The sequence below is a fragment of the Lacerta agilis genome, chromosome 5, assembly GCF_009819535.1.
Source record: "Lacerta agilis isolate rLacAgi1 chromosome 5, rLacAgi1.pri, whole genome shotgun sequence".
Classification (NCBI taxonomy): domain Eukaryota; kingdom Metazoa; phylum Chordata; class Lepidosauria; order Squamata; family Lacertidae; genus Lacerta; species Lacerta agilis.
The window spans coordinates 51,080,012-51,095,779 of NC_046316.1; the positions used below are offsets into that span (position 1 = coordinate 51,080,012).

The 15,768-nt window shown below is 44.4% G+C and overlaps 1 protein-coding gene across 2 annotated transcripts in view; it reads right to left on the reverse strand.

Annotated features, from left to right (window-relative positions):
* The window catches only part of SORCS3 (sortilin related VPS10 domain containing receptor 3), a 410,921-nt gene that overhangs the window by 23,548 nt on the left and 371,605 nt on the right, over positions 1–15,768 (reverse strand). For both annotated transcript variants that reach the window (XM_033149721.1, XM_033149722.1), the window contains exons 21-23: positions 12,728–12,851; positions 10,034–10,146; positions 3,964–4,095 (exon numbers count right to left, since the gene is read on the reverse strand). In XM_033149721.1, coding sequence (XP_033005612.1) covers positions 3,964–4,095; positions 10,034–10,146; positions 12,728–12,851 — 369 coding nt within the window. The remainder of the gene's footprint in view (positions 1–3,963; positions 4,096–10,033; positions 10,147–12,727; positions 12,852–15,768) is intronic.

The following is a 15,768-nucleotide window of genomic DNA, read 5'->3' on the forward strand; positions in this document are numbered from 1 at the left end:
GGTTTTTTATCTCTTCCCAGAGTTCTATTTTCTTTTTTCCCTTTATTTTATTTTGGTAGGAGTTCTGCTGTATAAAGAAGCCTCTTAAAACGGCTTTGCTCGCCTCCCATACTGTTTTGATGTTGACCTCATTATCAGTATTGATCTGAAAGTATTCTTTTAAAGTTCTCTTTGCAGACGACAGAATCTTATCATCTTTCAGAAGGCTTTCATTCAATTTCCATCTCCTACCTCCTATCTGTTTACCTCTTATAATCAGTTGGATTTGATTATGATCTGATATGATATTAGGATGGATTTCTGCTGTATGGATCTCCCCCAATAACTCTTTTGTTGTCCAGATTGCGTCTATTCTACCCGCAGATTTTTTAGCGTGGGAATAGTGCGTAAACTCTTTTTCAGATGGATGTTTGAATCTCCAGGCGTCAAATAAACCAATGATGTCTACCATTTGAAAGAAGGAATTGGGTAATCTACTTTGTTTTGCGTCCGCTTTTTTTTTAGATCTATCTATTTCAGGTTCCACCACCCCATTAAGGTCGCCCATCATGATGAGTTTCTCCCCTATATATTCCTGTAGTATCTCCTGTAGCCCCTGATAGAATTCTTTTTTCTTTTCATTAGGGGCATAGATTCCAGTTAGGATCATTTTCTCTCCTTTAACTTGGACTTCTACCATCAATATTCTCCCCTGGTCATCTCTGTACAAAAGCTTCGGTTCCAGTTTTGAATGTACATACATTACTATGCCTCTTTTCTTTTTGTTGTATGAAACAATAAATTCTTGACCCAGTTTTCTGTTCATTAACAATCTTTGATGTTTTGGGATGATATGTGTTTCTTGTAGGCATGTGATGTCGTTTTTTTGTTTTTCCAACACATGAAATATTTTATTCCTTTTCTTTTTCTCGTTTAACCCATTTATATTCCACGATGCTATTTTCAATTCCATCATTTATTTTCATTAATTAATATAGTTTATTCAATAAAAAGTATCTATTAGTTGGATTCTTCTTCATCAACTAATTCTCCTACTTCTATTTCCTGTTGTTTTTTGTCACCGAAGTCCCCCTTATAGGTTCTCCTGAATCTTTCCATTTCTTCTCCTGATAAACATTTTTTCCTCATCCCCTTATAAGAGAAGGATATCCCCTCTGGGAACTCCCATTTATGTTTTATATTTTTTTTCTGTAGAGTTTCTACCAGAGGTTTATATACTTCTCGTTTTTTTAACAGTCTGTAAGGAATGATTTTGTATATCACTATTTCTTTTCCCTGGATCACTAGTTTTTTCCTATTACTAGTTTGCAAGATTTTGTTTCTTATTTCCATTGTTCTAAAAGTAATGAGACAATCCGATGGCCATTTGTTGGCTTTTGCAGTTTTTGAGTTGGTTCTATATAAGGATTCGATGCTGGAGGAAATTTCTGATTCCTGCATCTCCAGCCAATTTGCCAATGCAGGGATTATTTTTCCTTCCAGCATCTCTCCCACTTCTTCTACGATTCCTCTTAGACGCAATGTCTTTTCTTTTCTATGCATCTGAAGCATAGCTATAGAATCTAGGATATCTTCCTGCTCTGATCTTAAATTCACCACCTCCTTTTTAGTCTTATTTACCTCTTTTCTTATCTCCTTTCCCTCCCTACCCAGTTTCTTTGTGGTTTCTTCCACACTTTGCGTCTTCCCTTTTAGCTCTTGCACCATAGAGTTCAGTTCTGTATTTTTCTGTGCCAGGTCCTCTACCTGTTTTGACAGAGATTCAGTGGCCATAACATTTTGATCTAATTTTTCTCCCAATTTTTGAAACTGTTCTTCATTTCTTTTTGTATTTTCTCCAATCTCCATTTTCAGTTCCTGTTTTAAATCTAATATATCTTTTCTCAGATTTAACATTAATTCTTTTATATCCATTGCCATCTCTGACTCCACTCCTGACCCTTTTCTACTTTGCGGTGGTACAGTATTCTTTTTGGTTGACATTCTGTTAAACTTTCATCATCTATTGTATATATAATAACCCAGTATGACTCTATTGTTTCAATATAAAGAGCGCCTGGGGAATCGGGCCGACAGGCAGGTGTAACCTAGGGGAGAAGGGAGGTAAGCAGAGGTAGAGGAGAAGAGAAGAAAAAAGAAAAAAGATAAAAATATATATATAAAAAGTGGGAAAGTAGGAGGGGAAAAAGGATAACAAAAAAAAGGGGGGAGGGGGAAATAAAGAAAAAGAAATAATAGTAATAATTTAAAAAAAATTGGGGGGGTGGGATTTAAGCTGGGAGGTGGTTTATCTCAATAACTATTGCCAATTATACATCATTTGATCAAATTCATCCAGTCCAGTGGTATAGATTACTCATTGGTTGTCTCATCAGGTGTTCTGAATTAACCTTTTACTAGCATTCAGTGTTGATATTACTGATGGTCTTGATCCTAAGGGTTTTCTTCTCTCCAGTACCCCAAAGAGAGACAGAATGATTTTGAGAGTCCAAGGTTACCAATAGTCCAGTTCCTTGTTTTCTAGTCCGCCCAAGACTTGAATGTGCTTCAGATAATTCAAAGGTTTTAGATAATTCAAATTATTTCCCCCTTAGCTGCCAGGAGCAGTAAAGTGCCTCAAGCAATTCAAGATTTTAATCCGTTCAGTTCTTTGCCTCCGATACAGCAGAGGGCAGTAAAGTGCTTTAAACAACGCTTTAAACAGTCTAATACTTTACCTTCAAAGCAGTAGAGGACAATAAAGTGCTTTAATCGATACGTGTCTTTGAACAGTCACATGAGTTCACATGAGTTCCTTCCTTAGCAGCAAAGGGTGATGAGATGCTTTAAGCAGTCCTGAGTAGTGAACAGTCCTGTATGTAACCTCCGAGGCTGCAGGGGGCAGTAAGGTGCTCTAAACAAGCCTGGATCTGCCTGGGCTCTAGGCAACCCACTCACTTGCCTCCAACACGGCTAGAGATAGTAAAGTGCTTTAGTAAAGATAGTAAAGATAGTGAAGTGCTTTAAACAATCCAAAGGAATTAATCCGGAAAGGTATAAATCTCCAGGCGGATGAGCTTGCTAAAGTGCGTTCTAATCTGTTATCCGCCTCCTGATGTGTCTTTTGTCTTTTACTGCTGGCTCATTCCTCTCTCCGACGCCATTATGGATAGTTCTTATTCTCCAACAGTCCTAATTAACACCAACATCCATGTTAAGCCAAATATTTACACTATACCTCTGTCCGTTTGTGACTTTAGTCCTTATATTATTTAATGAAGAGAACGTCCTTGCACCTACGTGCTGCTGCTCTCAGAAGATCTATTCCATTACTTGTAAAAGCTCCGTTGCGTTCTTTCCGTTCCGGGGTGTCGCAACATAACCCGGACTACTCCTTTTAGTTTCTCTCCAAATCGGAGCTCTATTAAAGGAAATTTGGTCCCGGTGACATCTCGGAACCGGGCTCGCTGCTGGCTGGAGCCAAGGCGTTGCTTACCCGGGAGCTCGCTGCGTTCTATTAGGCGTTCGGCTCCTCCCGCCTCCGCGTTACTGGAGCCCTCACGCCCGCCACCGCAGCCGCTGCTCCCCGCGCTTTCGCCACTTACTGTGCCCCGGAGACACCCTCCCTGGGGGTTGAAGGGGGCTCGGAGCCCAGCCCCCTCCTTCTTCTCCTGCCAGCAACCGCGTCGGCCGCTTCGAAAACGGAGCTGCACAACGCGCGTCCGACGATGGCGGGGACCAAACCGGAAACTCCCGGGAAGGGGGATTTTGGTGCTGCTGAAATTGGAGACCCCAAGGTCCACCACTGAATCTGGTCCCCTATTTCATCCTCTATTTAAATCTCTAAAACATTCAATTCCTAGGACATTGCACAAAGATCAATATTTACAACAACTTGAGGAAATCAGCATTAGTGTGGTAATTTGCCACAAACCACAATCTTAATAGCTGGAACGCATGAAAAATGAGAAGCACTCTCCTTACCAGCTCAAGGTCACCTTCGCTGCCTTTCCTTCTCTCAGAGGTGTTTTGATGGGGCAGGATGAAAAGCTCTGCAGAGGTGGGCAAACCATGGAACACGGCCACCAAAACTTGCTCTTCAGGGATGCCAGTCACCTAAAGAAGAGGACCAGAAGGAGGATTGGTAGTAATCATAAGGGTACTCTTTGTTCAACTTTTTGTATGAGTTCTAATATGAAAAGAGAAAATGAGAAAGCATTGGGTTCTTCTATGCATGATATACCAATGGTTTTGCAAAACCAAACCATACTTCTTCTCAACAACCCCATAAAAATGAAAGTTGTGGTCATATCCTGCTACCGAGAGGATAGGTCAGAATATACTGGTAGACCTTGGATGATATGAAGTACTTCAACAAGATGTTCGTCTCCCTAAATTATACTGCTGAAATGTAGAAGTGGTGTGGAAGGAGAGAGATAGTTGCTCCATTCAAGTATAGCACTCAAAATACATTCCTAACCTCAGATTTGCAACAGCAATCATGCATGATAACATTCAAGAATCCAAAAAAATCAGCTGCAATATTATAGCATATATACATTTTTGAATGCCAGCTTTTTACTGTTTGATCCTAAATAGGCTGCACAGTATGTTGTCCAAAAGGTAACATCAATATAACATCAATACTAATACTGTAATATACAATTTATTGTATATTTCAATTGCACAAATAATAATCAAGCCACATTATTTCCCCCAGCTATATATAGCTGCTAATAAAACTTCAAATACAAAAAGCAGGTGTGATTGGGCTAGAACAGACCAAAGGTTTTCCTGGAAGCTGGCATATTCGAACAATGTACTGCTTGCAACAGTACACGCTTGCAGTGTACATCTTGTTTGCAAGATGCTGAAAATGAAGCTAGCTAGCTAGCTAGCTAGCTAGTTTATTTATTTATTTATTTATTTATTTATTTATTTATTTATTTATTATCTCTGAGCAACAGGAATGCATTTGATCAAAGGGATCAGAATCACCATTAAACCACACTAAGTTTTTCAACAGTGGGGATAACAAGCAGGCAAAAAACCTGCAAATTTTCACACTTTGTTTATCGGGTGCGAAAACTCAGTATGCCGAGTAGATTTTAAAAGGCAACATGAACATAAGCCATCTGCAATGGAAAAGAACAAGTAATAATAAAGAGAAATTTGAGACTGAGACAAAATATCCGAATGTCTTAATGGTCTGATGTCTTAATGCTGGTTGCTGCTGCCCAGGAGGACTCCCCTGCCTGAGTGCCCCGTTCCTGCCACTCACCACCTGGCCCAGGGCGGGGCCTGGTAAGGCCATAAAAGGACTGCTGCTGCCTCTGCTTTGCTGCTGGTTGCTGCTGCCCAGGAGGACTCCCCTGCCTGAGTGCCTGAGGGCCCCGTTCCTGCCACTCACCATCTGGCCCAGGGCGGGGCCTGGTAAGGCCTCAAAAGGACTGCTGCTGCCTCTGCTTTGCTGCTGGTTGCTGCTGCCCAGGAGGACCCCCCTGCCTGAGTGCCTGAGTGCTGCTGCTGTCCAGCCCTTTTTTAAATGTTTTTTTCTTTTTTCTTTTTTCTTAAATGTTTTAAAATGTTTCTATTATTATTATTATTTCTTTTCATCTTTTTAAGTTTTCTTGTTGTGGGGGTGGGATAGATGTTTAGTGGGGTTTTGAGTTTTGTGTAATTTTGGTTACTTGTAATTTTTATAGTTTTTGGTTTGTATTGTTGTGTTTTGTTTTCTGTTTTTATATAGGTTTAATTTTGTTCTTAAGGGGTGGGGTCAGGGCTGCCTGGGAGGGGGTCCCGGCCAACAAAATGGCTGGGGCAGGTTCCACAGGGTGGGATGCACTGGGACAACCGATCTCAGTGATCACGGGCAGGAGGAGGAGTTACGCTAAGACCAGACCATGTCATTGCCGAGGAGGCAGGTTTAGTCGTTGTCTGAGGACTATTCCTGCCTCCGGGTCTGGTCCTGACCGGACGGATACTGGATTCAGCAAGGGATACCCACATGACCTGAAGATGCTGCTGTGCAATGCCAGGTCAATGTTGAATAAAACCACTGCCATCCACGACTTGATTGTGGATGGTGGACTTGACCTGGCATGTGTAACAGAGACTTGGTTGGATGAAGCGGATGGGCCTGTCCTTGCCGCTGCTTGTCCACCAGGTTTCTCTTACGCACAGCAACCCAGGCCATCTGGGCGGGGAGGGGGGGTTGCAGTGATTTTTAGGAAGTCATTAGTTTGCACCAGGCGTCCTATTGGGAAGACCCAGTTCTCTGAGTGCATGTTCTGGAAGTTGGGCAATAGGGGCAGTACAGGATTCCTTTTGGTGTACCGACCTCCCCGCTGCACCAAGGATTCCCTGCCCGAGCTGCTTCAGGTCGTGGCGGATGTTCTCCTGGAGTCACCTAGTTTGGTCGTCCTAGGGGATTTTAACATCCATGCCGACACGACCTTACAAGGGGCCGCTCGGGACTTCGTGGAAAGCATGGCCTCCATGGGGCTGTCCCTGAATAAGTCTGGTCCAACTCATAGCCGAGGACATGCCTTAGACCTGGTATTCACCTCTATGGATGTTGGTGATCTGACATTAAAAAAAAGTGAAACTAAAGAAGTGCCATGGTCAGATCACTTCCTGGTGCAACTGGACTTCTCTGCAACCCTTCCCCTCTGCAGGGAGGTGGGACCAATTCGGATGGTCCGCCCCCACCACTTAATGGATCCAAATGGTCTCCAGAGAGTGGTAGGGGATACTTTATCCCATGTTGATGGCCTTTCAGCCTATTCCCTGGTGGCCCGCTGGAATGTGGAGCTAACCAGGGCTATTGACTGTTTGGCTCCGAAGCGCCCTCTCCGGTTGCATGGAGCCCGGACAGCCCCGTGGTTTTCCCCGGAGCTGAGGGCGATGAAACAATCGTTGAGACGGCTAGAGCGCCGGTGGCAGAAAACCCATTCTGAATCCGACCGAACACAGGTTAGAGCTCAACGTCGAGCCTACCAAGTGGCGATAGCGACGGCGAAGAAGACTTTCTTCACCGCCTCTATTGCATCTGCGGAAAATAGCAGCAGGAGACTCTTTCAGGTGGTTCGGAATCTATCGGAGCCACCTTCGTCATCGGGGCCTGGTAGGGACCCCAAGATCTCCTGCAATGCGTTTGCAAAGTTTTTTGCAGATAAAATCGCTCAGATTCGGAAAGAGATAGACTCCACCGTGGGAGCAGGGCCAGGGCGGGAGAGTGCCAGAGTCCTGTCTAGTCCAGTTGCGTGGGATCAATTTCAGTCTGTTACCTCCGAGGATGTGGACAGGCTGCTTGGACGAGTGAAACCAACCACCTGTCTCCTTGATCCTTGCCCATCCTGGCTTATAAAAGCTAGCCGGGAGGGGCTGGGCGATGGGCTGCGCGGGGTGGTGAATGCTTCCCTCTGTGAGGGAGCCTTCCCAGCCCCGCTGAAAGAGGCGGTCATTAAACCGCTTCTTAAAAAAACATCTTTAGACCCGGCCAATATGGCCAACTATCGCCCAGTCTCAAATCTACCATTCTTGGGCAAGGTAATTGAGAGGGTGGTTGCTGAACAACTCCAGGCACGCCTGGAAGAAGCGGACCATTTGGATCCCTTCCAATCGGGATTCAGGCCTCACCATGGGACTGAAACCGCCTTGCTCGCGCTGGTCGATGATCTCCGGCGGGCTAGGGACAAAGGTGAGAGCTGTTTCCTAGTTCTGCTGGATCTCTCAGCGGCCTTTGACACCATCGACCATAACATCCTTCTAGACCGGCTAGAGGGGTTGGGAGCTGGAGGCACTGTTATACAGTGGTTCCGCTCCTTCCTCCTGGGCCGTGTTCAGAAAGTGGTGGTGGGGGATGAGTGTTCAGACCCCTGGGCTCTCACTTGTGGGGTGCCTCAGGGTTCTGTCCTCTCCCCCATGCTTTTTAATATCTATATGAAGCCGCTGGGAGAGATCATCAGGGGGTTTGGGCTGGGTGTTCATCAGTATGCGGATGATACCCAGCTCTACCTCTCTTTCAAATCAGAACCAGTGAAGGCCGTGAAGGTCCTGTGTGAGTGCCTGGAGGCGGTTGGAGGATGGATGGCGGCTAACAGATTGAGGTTGAATCCTGACAAGACAGAAGTACTGTTCTTGGGGGACAGGAGGAGGGCAGGTGTGGAGGATTCCCTGGTCCTGAATGGGGTAACTGTGCCCCTGAAGGACCAGGTGCGCAGCCTGGGAGTCATTTTGGACTCACAGCTGTCCATGGAAGCGCAGGTTAATTCTGTATCCAGGGCAGCTGTCTACCAGCTCCACCTGGTACGCAGGCTGAGACCTTACCTGCCCGCGGACTGTCTCACCAAAGTGGTGCATGCTCTGGTTATCTCCCGCTTGGACTACTGCAATGCGCTCTATGTGGGGCTGCCTTTGAAGGTGACCCGGAAACTGCAATTAATCCAAAATGCGGCAGCTAGACTGGTGACTGGGAGTGGCCGCCGAGACCACATAACACCGGTCCTGAGAGATCTGCATTGGCTCCCAGTACGTTTCCGAGCACAATTCAAAGTGTTGGTGCTGACCTTTAAAGCCCTAAACGGCCTCGGTCCTGTATACCTGAAGGAGCGTCTCCACCCCCATCATTCAGCCCGGACACTGAGATCCAGCGCCGAGGGCCTTCTGTCTGTTCCCTCACTGCGAGAAGCAAAACTACAGGGAGCCAGGCAGAGGGCCTTCTCGGTAGTGGCGCCCGCCCTGTGGAACGCCCTCCCATCACAGGTCAGGGAAATAAACAACTACCTGACATTCAGAAAAAACCTGAAGGCAGCCGTTTTTAGGGAAGTTTTTAATGTTTGATATTGTTGTATTTGGTTTCTGTTGGAAGCCGCCCAGAGTGGCTGGGGAAATCCAGCCAGATGGGCGGGGTACAAATAATAAATATTATTATTATTATTATTATTAATGTCTTAATGGAGAGCCAGTTTGGTGTAGTGGTTAAGAGCGGCAGACTCGTAATCTGGGGAACCGGGTTCGTGTCTGTACTCCTCCACATGCAGCTGCTGGGTGACCTTGGGCTAGTCACACTTCTTTGAAGTCTCTCAGCCCCACTCACCTCACAGAGTGTTTGTTGTGGGGGAGGAAGGGAAAGGAGAATGTTAGCCGCTTTGAGACTCCTTCGGGTAGTGAAAAGCGGGATATCAAATCCAAACTCTTCTTCTTCTTCTTCTTCTTCTGAAGCTTTCCCAGATCCAGTTTTACAGTCTTATCTTTATATCATTCTTATCTCCTAGCATTACAAGGTGAGTGTTGATGCTAGCATAGCCAAAACAGCACTACCCACATACAGGAGGGATGTATCAGCAGGCTCAGGAGACCCCTTAAGTTTACAAAAGTATACAATATATTTTAAAAATAAAATAAAAAGTGGGCAAGCGCCCTCCCAAAAGAGAAAAACAGATTGTGCATATGTGTGCAACTCTCATACAGTACAACTCAACTATTGTTTCTCAAATGAAAGCAACAGGACATGGTTCTAGAAATGAATAAAAAGGTGGAATCCAAAAATAGTCTCTGTTAAGCTCTCATTGTGGCCCAGGGATCCAAAAAGATGTCAATCTTGAAGAACTGAAAAATGAACTGCAAAGATCATGGACAATCATATACTTACTGGAATCATGAGAAATTCCTATATCCATATAATGACAATAACAATGATCTGCCCACCTCCACACTCCCCAGTTGCTGGGTGGATGGATGAGATTAAAAAATGCAAAACATTTGTTATGATAGGAAGAGGATGATTTTTTTGTAAGCCCCTTGTTCAGGGAACAAACTGAATTCGGTTGCATTTCCTTGAAGGATTTTGCTGGTGTTCTGGAAAGTGTTGGAAAATATTTACAAAGTCCTATTATGGTGCTTGGTTTTAAATAAAAAATGTAGTGGCTGCTAATGCTGCTAATTGTGAACAATAGCCCCCCCCCCCCTTTTCTGATTTACCCTGCAATAGATTACTTAGAATGTAAGAAAATCACCCTTATTATTAATTGGTCTGCTTGTGAATACTTACTTGCACCAAGGCTCTCTTGATGACTCTGCCAATATCCTCTCTCCATTCAGGTATGTCCGGATTGTGATAATCCAAATTGGGAGAGAATGATAATAACTGAGACTGGAAATATTCTGCAGAGAGAGAATCACAGTCAAACTCCATTGTAATCCTGCCAGCCAGCCAGCTGTTTAAGATGAGATGGTTAAAGTGCATCAGTTTCTATGTTAGACAAGAGAGATCTATTTTACAGCTTAAGGCTGGTAGAGCAGAAACACACGTTCTCAGAAATGCAAAATCCACCAGACATTCAGAATACCAACTAACTTTTCTGCTCCTTAAATCTGTAGGAAGAATCCTTCTTCTTGGCCCTGCCCCCAAACTAATTTTTTAAAGATTACTTTTCAGATGCTGAAAATGTTCATTTTCCGGACCTCAGACTCACTGTGAAACAGCAGCTCTAAAATGTGAAGTTTCATACACCTACCTACCTAACAAAAATGTATGTCTGGAAGTAAAGTTAAAGCTCACCTTTGACTTCCCCAAATGATTGAATACTTAAGTATAGCGGAGTGGAGCAGAAAGGTTCCCTCTAGGATAAGAATGGCTTAAATTTGGGACATAAGAAAAATCTAAATACTTGGTTATACTACTGTGGTGGTGGTGATGAATAATATACATAAACTTGGTCCCAAACCCAGGGGAACGGAACAATACTTAAACAATAACTTCCCATTTAAAAGTTGAAATGATACTATAAAAATCATTCATTTTGCACTGAAATATCCAAAGTGAAGAGTGAGATGAAAAAGATTGGGGGGGAGGGGAGAATAATGCAATACCATATAAATTATATATACTAAAATAATAGTAAGAGAGTAAAATAGAGGAAAGGAGACAAAATTCTAGATTGTTTTTTTAATCGACCACTTTTTATCCCATCCCAGGGCACTTTGTATGAGAAATGGGCTTGTTCTTGTATTATACTTGGCATGCATTGTGCTCCACTGAACAAATCCTTACCGCAAATCTTCTGTTTTCCAAAAGCAGGAATTATCTGTTTGTTAGCCCCATGTGCAGCCATGAGTAGTTATGCATAACAAATCAGATACCAATTGAGCTAATGACAGGCGAATCAGGATACTGCAATTCACGAGGCGCTAGGAAATTACTTCCTAATTAACTGACTGCAGGAGAGCAAGGGAAACTTCAATGGCAGCCAAGTTTATAGATTCACAGAGCTGGACCTCTTCTCTGACCCATCACAGAATGCCTTTTTGGCATTAGTAGTCAGTAAGAAGTCTGAGAGTCTTGCCATCCATATTTCCCAGTGGTCCTGCTCTGTCTCCTCAGCCTCTGTCTCCACAACCCTTTCATTCTCCTACTTGAATTATATGTTCCTTGCCTGCCTCAACTATCTTAATGCAGTTGACCTGATCTACTGTCACAATGGAGCTTTAGAAGCAAGGTCTTGATGCCATTAGCTTAGATGTCACAGAGAGCCTGGGTAATTGAAACCAGGGATGGTGAATACTTGTGGAGGGGGTGGGGGAGGTAATAGGAGGCCTCAGAATTTTAATGTCAAAATCCTCAAGCAGTAGATGGACAGAATACACTTGTCAATTGTGTATGTAATAAAAGGAAGTCCCCACCCTGCACTCAGCTCTCACCTGTGGCTCCTAGAAGCTGTTAGCATGGGGCAGTGGCCACACCCTAGGAAATGGCTTTGAATGGCCAACTAAACCACGTGATGGGTCTCAAATGCTTGGTGAGTTAGGTACAGGCTCTGATGGATTGAGTGGATGAGACCAATAGTGGGTCCAACAGTCAAGAAGGTGGTTACTGCATGTGCTGTAGAGGGGAATGAGGGGCAAATGGGGTTTGTCAACCTGGGAAGGTCACCCATCTAGGAGAAGGAAGACCTCCACTGCCTTGTGGATATACGTACCCATTCATAGGAAATGCTTTGGGAGTAAACCCTGAGAAATAAATCATACCTGCTGCCTTCCAGGACATGTTCAGGAGAAGAAAGGGATAAGGAGTAAACCCTACACAAATCCAGAGTGGAGTCCCTAAGATGGTTGGATGGTGTCTTGCACACCTCCTTCTGGCAATTCCTGCAGCCAAGCTGGTGCCAAATGTATTGTGAGGCCGAGAGTGGGGTCTTGTTGTTAGGGTAGTCCAGGACCTCCATACACACACCCCAGGCTTATGTCCTGGACGGGTCACTTCAGTGCTGCTATTGCAGCAAAAACAATGTGGGAGGCAGCAGTTGGGAGTTACCTGCAGTTAGGAGTTACCTGCAGTTAGGAGTTAGTCTCTGCAGCCACAGTAGATGCTGTGATGCCACAGCAGGTGCTGCAATTCTCCATTGGTTTGGCTTCACCCCCAGAGGTGCACTCCATTATCTCTCGAGACAGACAGATGCCAACAACAAAAGGCAGTAACTCCTGCAGGTTTTTAGGCATTGTGTTTATCCTTCATTCTAGGCTCCTTTAAGACCTAAGTATCAAAGGATGTAAGGAGGATTGTTATGTATTAAAGGAACTTAGAATGAAGCCTGCAGCAGTTACCTTTGACTACATGGACAATCCCAAGTGTTTTCTGTCCACTGTTAAACTCTGTGGTGGGGTTGAAGTGGGGGGCAGAATTGGAAGAGGAACTAGAAACAGTTGTTGGGGGGTGTATCTCTTGAATTAGTCTGTGTCTGCTTACCATGTACAGCAATGTTCTTGGTGTCCTGGATGAGGACACTGCCAGCTGAGACCTGCACTGTGACGGTATTCCTTCCTTCCGCAGTAAAAGTATAAGAGATGCTGCTGTCCAAGGTGATGAATGGCTGTAAAAGTCATATGCATCCATAGTTAATTTAGTATTCTATTCCATGAATTACAGGGGTCACACACACACAAATACGGTTTTGAATGCATCGGTTTAGTTTGTATATATGAGTGGGAAAAGAGTCACCAACTAGCTCCTAGAAATGTGTGGCTCCTCTAAAGTGGGGCAAATTTGTAACACTCCTGAGAAGAATCCTCCAGTGGCTTCTCCCAGGGGATGACTTCTTGTAGGCATGAGGACTCCTTAGCCCAATCAAGAAGGGGCAGTTGCTAGACTTATTAAGCTCTTCCTTCCTTCCTTCCTTCCTTCCTTCCTTCCTTCCTTCCTTCCTTCCTTCTTGCAGTACTTTACCTCCCTTTACATGCACACCTTGGTGAATGCTAGACAGTGAGGCCATAGTGTGCATGTCAGGTTCACATGCCCAAGTTTGATGTAGTCAAGAGGGAGAATTTCATTCGGATCCTTTGCTCCAATTACCACGGGTTGTGGCTGTAAACATGCCCAGGAGATGCGGGTGTGGAGATCCAGTCCCTCCTGATACCATACGTTTTGCATATTGAGTCCTCTTTATGGGTGTGATGGCAAGAGGCAGTCATTCAACGAAAGAAATCTAGCTTGGGTGCTGACTTTTAGCAGGAACCAACTACCCCAGTAAATTATTATCCCCTCTCTTCTGCATCCCAAATAAAGCCCTAGCCATGTTTAAAGGAAACCTATGAATAATACAGCTGTTGTTAACCTGCATACAGTTGTATGCTGATGGTGTGCTCGGAGCATGCTATTGGACTGGTAGCTACCTATGCCAGGGGAGAAATTTAGGGTGTCTGTGATGAAAAGAGGTGAACAGATGCTATCGATTCCTGCAAGAATGAGATTTCCAAATACATATTTGGAAAAGTGAGACTGCTGCTCATTGCCACCTACTCTCATTATCCCACTCCAATCTGATGTTCCTCTTCTCTATGTGTATGACTGCTGTTAGCAACAGGGTGCAGAACCAGGGCCAGGGTACAGGCCTGGAGTATTGCCATGGTGTCTCACCTACAAGGCCTGGTCCTGTTTTGGAATAAAATAGTTTGCCATTATCTGTTTACCATCTGAATTTTGAATATGTTTAAAGGCATGCACCTTTTTAGCCTGTGCTTATTTGGAGGTTATTGTGCACCTCCCAAGTTTCTCTCACTCTCTTATCCCTGCAACTCTTGGCATAATTTTTTTGAGATGAGGTCATTCTTTTATGCTCAAATTATACATAAATTCTACATAAACCCTTTGCAGGGTTACAACCCACTCTGGGGATTTCAGCAGTGCTTTCCAAGTCAAGAAATATATAAGAAGCCAGTTTTGTTTTAAAAATTGCTTCCCTTTCATGGTGTATGTCCTATTATATCATGGGTGATTTCACCCCCATCATAGAGTTTTAACATTCAGGTAGCTGCTTAGATTTAATTCATGCACTGAGGTCTGGGAACTAACTCTAAATTAAATCAAGGAGTTTAAGGTTCATTTGCTCAAAACCTATTAGACAGCCAGACACATTTATTAAACTGGACCTGTGTTAATCCAAGCAAATTGGCCTTTAGGTATATTGCTAAAGCAGTGGACCAGCAATTCACTACAATAGCTCTATCTAGAAAAAGAAATTAAGACTCGTCTAGTATGTGTATAAGATGGAGCTGTATATTGCAGTGGTACCTTTAAAAGAGGAGGCTACAGTGAAGCGATGAGTCTACAAATAGCCTAAATTGCCATCTCAGTCTGCATCACTCCTCCCATGGGTTAAAAAGGCATCGGAATCTGGCTATTCTACAAAAATCAAAGTCAGTTTATACTGCACAGTGTCTTCGGTTAACATCCTAACTGGCAGTGCAATGAAGTATTTGCCTGATTCTTGCCAACACATTGCCAATTTGTTGTTTTAATGTGAAAAATCTGTTCAGGAAAAATTACTTGTCATGAAGTGAAAAATCCATCTGGCTGTGCCACATGGCAAGTTGTAATGCAGAATCAAGAATGCTGTTTGGCCACAACTGGTTTTCAGACATGTGGAGTGGCTGTCTTATTTACAGCAGAACTTGAATAGATTCAACTTTCTCCCCAGCTTAAGCCTGAGATTCCCCCCCCCCAAAAAAAAACTCTCACCTATCTGTGTTGCCAATCTTATTCTATCACTGTACTCAGCAATATGGCGGTTCCACTGTGGAATGCCAGGTTGGTCCATAATAAAATCATGCTGATCCATGATATGATTGTCAATGAGCAGGCTGACCTGGTGTGTACTACCAATACCTGGGTAGGAGAAAATGGGTGGGTCAGATCTGACTAAACTCTGCCCACCAGGGTACACAGTGCAATATTAGCCCAGACTGGAGGGGCAGGAGGGAGGTGTTATTGCGTGTTGATACCCTGAGACCACCCCCTCGTTGATTAATAAGACAAGGACACAGATATTAGGTTAATGTTATTGGGCAAATTTAGGCCACAACTTTATTGGTTACAGAATGTGAGCGGTACTGGCTTAGGCATTGGAATTGACCCGACTATATCTGACTCCTGCCCGTCACGTAGGGGGTCCAGTAAGGGAGAACCACCGGTAGGGGGAGCCCCATTGATGCAAACCAACTTGAGCTCCCCCTAGGAAACCACCCCATACTATAATTTAAACCTTCCACCACCCCCATGCAATGATCTCACCATCTGGGACACGTGCTGAAGATCCGATGCAGGATCTTAAGATCGAGGAAGTGAGCCAAGAGGAAGCTCTCCAGCTCACGCCTCAGTTTAAATGGGGCCTGGCCACGCCCCCCCAGCCAGCAGATTGGCTGGCAGGCGAATGACATGGCCAGGAATCTCTGGGAGATGCGGGACTTTGTCCCCCGCCCCCGGAGAGGAGTGGGTGGCCACATGGTCCACAG